Source organism: Oncorhynchus tshawytscha, linkage group LG16 (assembly GCF_018296145.1).
Source record: "Oncorhynchus tshawytscha isolate Ot180627B linkage group LG16, Otsh_v2.0, whole genome shotgun sequence".
In the NCBI taxonomy this organism is placed as follows: domain Eukaryota; kingdom Metazoa; phylum Chordata; class Actinopteri; order Salmoniformes; family Salmonidae; genus Oncorhynchus; species Oncorhynchus tshawytscha.
The window spans coordinates 75,274,325-75,284,395 of record NC_056444.1 but is presented as its reverse complement, the minus strand read 5'-3'; the positions used below and the strand labels follow the sequence as shown (position 1 = coordinate 75,284,395).

The 10,071-nt window shown below is 43.0% G+C and overlaps 1 protein-coding gene across 1 annotated transcript; it reads right to left on the bottom strand.

Annotated features, from left to right (window-relative positions):
- Positions 1-2,203: 2,203 nt before the first annotated feature.
- On the bottom strand, positions 2,204-9,295 carry LOC112247356 (protein Wnt-1). Its single transcript, XM_024416100.2, has 5 exons — positions 8,571-9,295; positions 8,095-8,200; positions 5,283-5,536; positions 4,808-5,073; positions 2,204-4,540 (listed from the first exon to the last, which is right to left on the bottom strand). The coding sequence occupies exons 1-5, from the start codon at positions 8,578-8,580 to the stop codon at positions 4,049-4,051; spliced, it is 1,128 nt and encodes a 375-aa protein (XP_024271868.2). The 5' UTR covers positions 8,581-9,295; the 3' UTR covers positions 2,204-4,048.
- Positions 9,296-10,071: the final 776 nt, after the last annotated feature.

The window sequence follows — 10,071 nt, the reverse complement described above, 5'->3', positions numbered from 1 at the left end:
GTCCTCCACTCACTTTTCTCCCGGGCCCAGGATCCCTGCTCCTCCTGGCCACGCTGCTTGGTTCTCTTGTGGTAGGATCTTCTGTTACGTTCGTTTAAAGATGGATTGGACCAAGGTGCAGTGTGGTAGGCGTACATATTTATTTTGTTTTAAATGAACACCAAAAATATATATATATCTAAACGAACGTAACGTTCTGCAGGCTACACAGTAACAATACAAAATCAAGATCCCACAAGCTAACGTGGAAAACAGGCTGACTAAGTATGATCCCCACCCTAGTCACACCCTAACCTAACCAAAATAGAGAATAAAAAGGATCTCTGAGGTCAGGGAATGACACTGCCTCATTAAGGTGTCCAGTTGAGCTTATTTTTAAACTTAAGTAATTCTAGTGTGTGCAGTACTCTATATATTTTGTACCAATTGAGAACTTTGGTCTAATTCCCTGAGATCTGGATCTTCTCTGGAAAATCATTATTTTAGTCTTTTTGGGGTTTACTGCCAGCGCCCAGGTCTGGCAGTACTGCTCTAGCAGGTCCAGGCTCATCTGCGAATAGGTCATCTGAGAAGAGTAGGCATTTAACCTCTCAATTGTGGAGACTAACACCAGGGGCTGCAGTTTTTTCTAGAATAGTGGCCAATTCATTGATGTAAATATTGAAGAGTGCAGGGCTCAGAATGCAACCCTGGCGAAGGCCCCACCCCTGGTTAAAGAATTATGTTATTTTCTTGCCAATTTTAATGCATTGTATGTTGTAATGCACATGTATTGCCAGTATACATTGATTTAATTATGTCATATGTTTTACCCCCTACACCACTTTCAATAACTTTGTAGAACAGTCCTGTATGCCAAATAGAATGAAATGCTTTTTGGAAGTCAATAAAGCAAGTGTATATTTTGGTATTTTTTTGGTGGACATGTTTATCTATCAGGGTGTGTAGGGTGTAAATATGATCTGTCATGCAATGTTTTGTTATAAATCTTTCTCTCTCTCGCTCTCTTTCTCTCCCTCCCTCTCTCTCTTTCTCTCTCTCGCTCTCTTATCTTTCTCTCTCTCTTTCTCTCTCACTCTCTTTCTCTGGCTCTCGCTTTCTCTCGCTCTCTTTCTCTCTCTCGCTCTCTCGCTCTCTTTCTCTTTCTCTCTCTCTCTCTCTCTCTGTCTTTCCTTCTCTGTCTGTCTGTATCTCTCTGTCTGTCTGTCTCTCTCTGTCTCTCTCTCTCTATATTTTGCTCGTGCTCTCTCTCTCTCTATCTGTCTCTCTCTCTCTCTCTCTCTCTCTGCCTTGGTTGTGTATACTTTTTAACATTTTTCCCTTGTGTTTCTTAGCTTTCTCAATCAGTTATATTAGTGTAATAACTAGACCAAACTTTGACTGCCCCTTCAGTGACACTGTCTGTGTTCTCATGGCTGGACCTTTAGGCTGCGGGTCTGTGTTCTCATGGCTGGACCTTTAGGCTGCGGGTCTGTGTTCTCATGGCTGGACCTTTAGGCTGCGGGTCTGTGTTCTCATGGCTGGACCTTTAGGCTGCGGGTCTGTGTTTGCAGGCTGAGTGCAGCTGAGTGCCGCTCAGCCTGGCTGACCCTTGGTAGCTCCTAGCTGTGCTGCGGTAAGCTGGGTTAGGCTAAGGGGAACTAGCAGCGTGCCTTCCAAACTCCTGTGGTTGAGCAAAGGCCTGACTGCCAGGGGGTTCGGGGAGGGTGGGTGGAGGGTTTAGGGACGACTGCAGGCTTTCATTATTTCTTCTATTATTTAATTATTTTTTCCTGCTTTAAGTAAATGAAGCAAAAAAATGTGGTGCTGTTAAAATCCTATGTAATAGTTAAGCTATGTGGCCTGGTCTCTGGGAATCTGGATCCTTCTGTGGTGTGGAGTTTGGGAGTAGATAGGCATTGTTGCAGGGCTGTATGTTAGAGTGTGTGTGCCTGCTGCTGTGTTTTCTAAGTAATGGGATTCATACTGGGAAACACAAGGATGGGACCTTCATTTTCACATAGCTTCCCAAGCACAGAAATGATATGACCATCATATAACATCAACTGATGACATTAATGGAGCTAAGATACAGTATAATACCCTGTCAGTGACACACAGGGCAGTCGGGAGCTGATTTTCATGCCAACTTCATTGAAAATATAAACTTTATTGTTCTATTATACAATACAAAACAAGCTAAAGCTACATTTTTGAGGGAAAAAGATGTCAAATGCTTTGTTTTACTATTTTACTTCTCTCTGTATAACAGTATCAAACATTCACAGTAATAAATATGTTTGTATTTACATAAATGGTAATATTCAGTGCATGACAAACATGACAAACATGACAAACATGACAAACATGACAAACATTAGTGTTAAGAGAAAATGAGTACGGAAAAAAGAAGAATGCTCCGTCAGGTTTCTAACAAATTCTGTTTCCTGCCCTCCACAAAAATGCGTAAACTACATTTAAGGAAATAAACAGAATAACAGTTTAACAATTAAACATGACCTGACTTATGACTAATGATAGCATATTTTCTCTCCTTCCATCAATTGGCTTATGTATGACAGGTGCGCAAGTCATTCTTCCCTAAAATTGCGAGTAACTTCAGCATAAACATATATTTCTATATATATTATTTACAATGTTTTGATTCTCTGAGCGGATATACAATACGTTTCCCTTAGTAGTGACTGTATAGTCAAGTCTAGTTCACAGCTAGATGCAGCACCTATTGAATGGTAAAACCCTCTGTCTGTCCACTGTAAACTTGGAAGGGAAGATAATGGATTATCTTTACACACTTGTCAAGTTTTCCACAGCAGGGCAATGTGTTTAGTCTCACAATTTTGATCTGGTCATTGGCATTTTAGGAACAGGGTTGCCATATTACAGATCTCACTATTTGGCAGGTCACCCCAGTTTCTTGCAGCACCACTATCTATCTCCTACACATACATCTAGTTATTCTCTCCAATATTCAGTGTATTGATACTACAGTCAAACTATTCATACATATAATTCCCATAGTGAATTCCAGTTTGTTATAAAACTGTAGAATATTTTTGTGTTATCCTTGGATGCGGCTACAACGTCCAGTCCTTTAACGTCAGTAACCATGGTGCAGTAAATCACCCGCGGTAACTCCGGGTTGAGGTGTAGCGGATTCCAGAGCAATCTAAACAAAGAGGGCATGTGTGGTGAGTTAGAGAGGAAATCATAACGGCTTGGTCCACGTCCAGGACCAAAGTACATAGCAATTGGGGGAGAAGACAGCACATCCTGGGAGATGTACTTCACACAATTTTATGTGAGAAAAGTAGAACTGCAGCAAAAGAAAACAAAACAGTGATGTTTAAAATAACCACCCTCTTGTCACAGTTCTTCACCGGTTTATGAGAGCCCATGCTTGTGGTTCTCCCGCCACAGAGACATCTGTCTGACATTGTGTTCAGCAACCGTTACTCTCCTCCCTCCCCTCTCCACCTCTGCCATCACATCTCTCTGCCGTGGAGGGGAGAGATGGAGAGGGGACAGAGACACTAGTTGTATCTTGTAAGGTCAGAGTGGGTGAAAGACTCAAATCCCAGCATCTCTCTCAGACTAATTTTGGTTGTTTATCTCTAGCCACAAATCTATTTCCTTTGTAACTACTTCCTTTAACTCAATCTGCCTCTGGTCTTCTTACTGGTGTTGGGAAGCCATAGTGAGGATTGGTTTCCATTCCATTCTACATGGTTGGATAGCTACAGCATTGAAATACCCAGTAAGCACACTAACATATTCTGTTACAGCAGGGCATCAGGAGCAAGCACACATACACAAACCCTCCTTCTACACCCTGTAATCATTGTTGTGCTTTTCTCTTTTCTTTCCTCACAAAACAAAACATTGATTAAGCTCTAGTACTCCCTGTATTCACTTTTCAACCCCCCAATTAACCCTTTAAGGAGTTAGTCCTTCCCTTCTCTACCACACCATTCCTATACCTACACACCACCTGCCCAAAGAGCCTGTCCGTTTCCATCTCTGAGCCCCTGTCCTGGTTCTCTTGTGATCAGAGGCACTGGTGTAACGTCTGTGTGCTGGTGCAGTTGAGGCAGCTGACATGGCAGCACCAGTGGAACGTACAGTGACACCTCTCAGTGACCTTCTCAGTCTGAGTTTGGAACCCTCTACCACAGCACAGCAGCTCACACCCGTCCAGCGCCGGAGACGAGCTGTTACAGATCCTCCCCGAGGTTCCGTGGGTACCCGTCTTGCCGTGGTAGGTGCAGAAGTTGGGTGACTTCTCAAAGTAGACCAGGTCTCTGGATGACGGGGGTTTGTGGGAGGGGTTCTCGGGTTCGAGATTGCTTGGATCGGCACGGTGAGAGGCGCGGTTGGAACCCTTGTTGGCATAGACGACCCGGGAAGCTCCGTCGAAGCGGTCCTTCAGGAAGTCCCCCACAGCGCGGAAGCTGGGTAGACGCATCCAGCAGGTACGGATGGTGCATGACCCTGACATGCCATGGCACTTACACTCCTGACGCATCTCTGATGACACTGTCTGGAGAGAGAAGGCAGAAAGGATTACAGATAAAGAAATGAAAATGTGGAGATGGTGAGCAAAGAAAAGGTGGAAGACAACAAGAGCAAATTAAACATGGAGGAAAGGGAAGAGGAAAGAAATCTTGGAAGAACGTGAAGAGAATAAACATGAAAGAAAATGGATGAAATTCAGAAAAATAGGTTGATAACGGATAATCACAAAAAAAATGAGAGAGTGAACATACAGCATGAAGTGCTATCTGTGAATCAACAATGTCTCCTTCACCATTCTCCCTGCCTCGTTGTTGTGTAGGTTAATGAGGTATCGGAGATCCCTTCCTCTCTCACTGGAGTCCACAAACTCCCGACTGAACATCCGGCCAAAGTCCACGTTGTCGCTGCAGCCGCCCCAGTGCCAGTCAGGGCCCCCAGGCCCTCTGCGACCGTAGTCACAGGTGCACGACTCGATGGCACCCTCAGAGCAGGAGCGGGCCACCGCATGGGTCACTCCTGCACTTGTGATCGCAAACACAAACGCTGTCTCTCGGCAACCTGACACAACAACAGCAGAAATTATCTTCAGCGCTATAGAATATGGAGCATTTTTTTATTTTAAATGTCAAAATCTCAAGATATGTTAACATAGACTTTTCCCTTCCCAAATGGCCTACTAGAGAATCCAAGATTCCATGACATTCTGTACCAAAACGGTCTACCTGTTGCCTTAGTGAGGAGGACCAGAAGGACAACAGACAACTCACCACGGTTGACGATTTTGCCAAATATTGCCGGGCTGTGGGTGGTCGGGCAGTTCCAGCGGCGGTTTCTGAACTGCCACTTGCACTCCTTGATGGCGGTGTGCAGGCCGGCTGAGATGGCGTGGAGGATCCCAGGGTTCTGGCGGATGAGGCGACGCTGGCGACGGTTCAGCTGGCCCAAGCTGGGATCCAGTACCAACTGGACATTCTTAGAGTTGGTGAGGAGGTTTGCAGAGGAGGCCACGTTCACAATGCCCCTGGCATAGACGAAGAGAAGAGAGGGTGGAATCAGTTAGTCAGAGAGAGAAGAGAGGGTGGAAGCAGTTAGTCAGAGAGAGAGAAGAGAGGGTGGAATCAGTTAGTCAGAGAGAGAAGAGAGGGTGGAATCAGTTAGTCAGAGAGAGAAGAGAGGGTGGAAGCAGTTAGTCAGAGAGAGAGAAGAGAGGGTGGAATCAGTTAGTCAGAGAGAGAGAAGAGAGGGTGGAATCAGTTAGTCAGAGAGAGAAGAGAGAGTGGAAGCAGTTAGTCAGAGAGAGAAGAGAGGGTGGAAGCAGTTAGTCAGAGAGAGAAGAGAGGGTGGAATCAGTTAGTCAGAGAGAGAGAAGAGAGGGTGTAATCAGTTAGTCAGAGAGCGAGAAGAGAGGGTGGAATCAGTTAGTCAGAGAGAGAGACGAGAGGGTGGAATCAGTTAGTCGGAGAGAGAAAAGAGGGTGGAATCAGTTAGTCAGAGAGCGAGAAGAGAGGGTGGAATCAGTTAGTCAGAGAGAGAGACGAGGGTGGAATCAGTTAGTCAGAGAGAGAGACGAGGGTGGAATCAGTTAGTCAGAGAGAGAAGAGAGGGTGGAATCAGTTAGTCAGAGAGCGAGAAGAGAGGGTGGAATCAGTTAGTCAGAGAGAGAGAAGAGAGGGTGGAATCAGTTAGTCAGAGAGCGAGAAGAGAGGGTGGAATCAGTTAGTCAGAGAGAGAGACGAGGGTGGAATCAGTTAGTCAGAGAGAGAGAAGAGAGGGTGGAATCAGTTAGTCAGAGAGAGAGTCGAGGGTGGAATCAGTTAGTCAGAGAGAGAGATTGACCTTTAAAACATGTATTGACCTTTAACAAAAAACAATTTGGTTCAAATATATTTATTAATATAAGATTCTGATCATAATGGGTGATGGAAACATTTAATTGGAATTTGAGTATTAGCCACAAAAGTAATAACAAACAACTTCAATACAGTCTATTTTATCTGATGTGATTATGGCTGCCATTATTGGCCGCAGTATGACTGCCATATTGCATTGCCAGCCTACTATATTTATGGTTTCAGTTACTTAGCCTAATTGTTGTGTCTCCTGCAACCCCTTGGCAATCAGAAAGACACATCATTATTTAACTGACTGACCACACTCTTAGAAAAAAAGTTCTGGATAGAAACAACAAGGGTTATGTTGCATGCCTCATATATGGCACCCCTAAAGGTTCTATACAGAACCTTTTTGTAGGGTTATTTGATCAGAACCCCAGGGGTTCTTCTTTACTGATCCAAAATTGGTTCCATGTAGAAACCTTGGGTTCAATATAGGGTTCTGTATGGAACCAATTTAGGTTCTATATAGAACCTTAAGGAGTGCCATATATGAAGCAAGCATAGAACCCTTTTTGCTTTTAGCCAGAATATTGTGTTCTAAGAGTGCACGGGCCAGACAGTATAACGCGGTCGGTCCAGGATTTGGAACGTTATTATCCCATCTTCAGATAAATATTTCAATCCAATTTTCTTCTTTCTCGCTATGTATCTTCTTTCTTTATTTTCTTGTCTTATTGCAGTGATAATGATTGGTTTAGAAGTCAGACCCATGTCAAAAATAAATAAAAAGTATAGCTTACCCCAGTGGCATTGCAAGGCTGCCATATTCCATAACGAATTATATTGCGGTCTGCGTTATCATTTTGATTATTCAGTTAAATATTATTCATGCAGCTGTTCTCTCTTAATGTCTTTGCAGTGACAGAATGCGTAGTATGCCATGGTCTATAAGCCTACATAAAATTGGATTTATATTTGTCCACTTAAGCTAGTGTAAGGCACACTATTTCACATGTTGGTTTTATAGTTTAAAACAAATGTATGCAGACATTGGCGAGGGAATGTATATTTATCCTATAGTTTATCCTGTATAGAGAGGAATGTTGAGCATACTTGGAAAATACGAGCAGGACAATATATAGGACCCTGAATAGGACCTGGAATGGAACGGCTCTCTGCCATGAAATAAATCCATATTTAATTTATCCCACATTGGACAGAATTTTTTTGTCTCCCGTTCAAGCCACACTGTCAAAATTACAAGCGACAGAGAGAGGGAGAGGGGGAGGGGGGTAAATTGAATAAACATGGGCTGCAACCGTTCCCAAAAAAACGAAATCGTTATCATATTGAAAAATAATACTTCCTTTATATTAAATGATTTAATGGAGAAAGTAATTCCTTTCGATTGAAAACTGGCTAAATCGAGTTAGTTAACCTACTCGCTCTAAATTGGAAGGTGTTATCCTAAAACCCTCAAATCTTAATGGCTTGTGGTTAGTGCTTGGTTTTCTAGCAGAAATTAACAGAAATGATGAAGCTGGAGCCAACAATAACACATTATTATTTCGAGCATGGAACAGGCCTAATGTTTTAGTGTTGATTCAGTTGACTTGGAAGCAGAGCACTGCATATTCCAGGCAATATACCGCCACACCACGCATAGACTCCTTGAAATGAGCATTGTTCATTAGGAGGCGCATTTAATTGAATGAATACCTCACAGATGAACTTAAATACTTACCACCACCGGCCGCTGTTGTTGACTGCCCCCGTGCCTGAGAGCGAGGAAACCAGCAGGATGCACGCGGCTTTCATCCCCAGAAGCAGTGCGAGGATCCTCATTATGTCTTCAATTAGAATATGAAAACAGAGCAGGCAAATGTCAAAATTCCGCATCTGAATTCCAAGCACTTTGTATATCTGGTTCTAATTATGATAACAATTCTATTTTGAAGCACAAATAAATCTAGGCCTACTAGATATACATCTGTTTGCCTCCTGCTCCCCAACCATGACCCATAAATAAAACTCATCATAAGAATTGATCATGGAAACAAACCAATTATTTTTTTAGAATAAATAATGAGATCTCGTATTACATAAGTCACTCGATTATAAAAGTGATCTATAGGCAACCGGTTTATTCATCTCTCTGATACCCTGTCATTCTCCCATGCAGGGTATCAACGAGCAGGTAATGTATCAACGTGTACTCACCACACCACATTCCAAAGAACGGGACTTTAGAGAGGAAAAAGCAACGAGGAGCCTTTCCTATAATAATGAATCTGGTGAGGAGACAGTCAGACGGAGGAGACAGGTTGCTAAATGAGTCCTTGTCTAGTGCAGCTGAAGTGTCTTTCCAGGCTCGGCTGCAGGATGCTGCGGCTGTTCTCTTCACGTTCTCTGTCTATCTCTGTAGTGATGCTCTGGACAGCAGCAGCACATTGAGCGCGTGGGACAGTCCGGAAGACTTGATCCCCTCCATGAGTGATAGGCAACACATTCTTTAATTATTGAGCGCTACAAGAGGAATCAAAAGGGATTTGCTGCTCTCATGTCCCTTTTTCTGCCCTCTTTTCAATAGGATTGGTAGGAGGGATAGTTAATTGCCTTCATAGGGCACAATGAATAAAGAAAACAAAAACGGACAGAAAGGAGGAGAAAGGAAAATAAAAAATAGCCAAGGCAATCCACCAGTGTAAATTACACATATTACTAACGGAATCTCACGGTAATCAAACAATCCACCAGTGTAAATTACACATATTACTAACGGAATCTCACGGTAATCAAACAATCCAACGATTCTTTAGAAATGATGGCTATTAATGCTTGTAGTATTTTCCCACAGGATCATGCTCTGTCTTCCACATCCAGTCTTCCTGAATTAAGTCAAAACACTGAGATGTGTGTGTCTGTGTGTGGAGATGTCCTGTGGTTGTGAGTGCGCACAGCCTGGTTTTCTCCTCCCATTTATGATGCATGCGCGAGGTTGGTCGGTGTTATACTGTACAGTACAGTTACAGCGGAATATGAGCCATCTAAACAGCACTTTTTACCCGCTGGTTGGATTACTCCCTTAACCGCGTCTCCTCCTTCTTTATCAAACTCTAGTATAGCCTACATTCTCAAGATGTTTTCAGTGGCTTGCCACATTTCTCTGCCTTCTCCATCAGCCGATGTCATACACCGAGTGTACAAAACGTGAAGTAAACCTGCTCTTTCCGTGACATAGCTTTCACCTGGATTCACCTGGTCAGTCTATGATCCCTTATTGATGTCACTTGTTAAATCCACTTGAATCAGTGTAGATGAAGAGGAGACCGGTTAAAGACGGGTTTTTAAGCCCTGAGACAATTGAGACATGGATTGTGTATGTGTGCCATTCATTATAAATTAATAAGACCAAAGTTGATTAATCAAGATGATTAATCAATTTGGGAATTTTTCTTAATTATTCACATTTGAAATTAATCTTTTTTTTTTGTTGAAAGATTTAGAAGGTTTCATAAATGTCACCCAAGAAGAAAAGCTAATTCCCAAAACATCTGGCTTGCAGACCGCCCTCGACGCATGTGGCTTGTAATCATCAGCCACATTGCGGCGTCTCCTCATCTACTACAGACTGGGTGGAATATGAGCAAATATGCCCCATAGGCCCATAGACAGACAGTTAATTGAAATCAGGCTACATGGTGTCCTTATACTGTCCTAT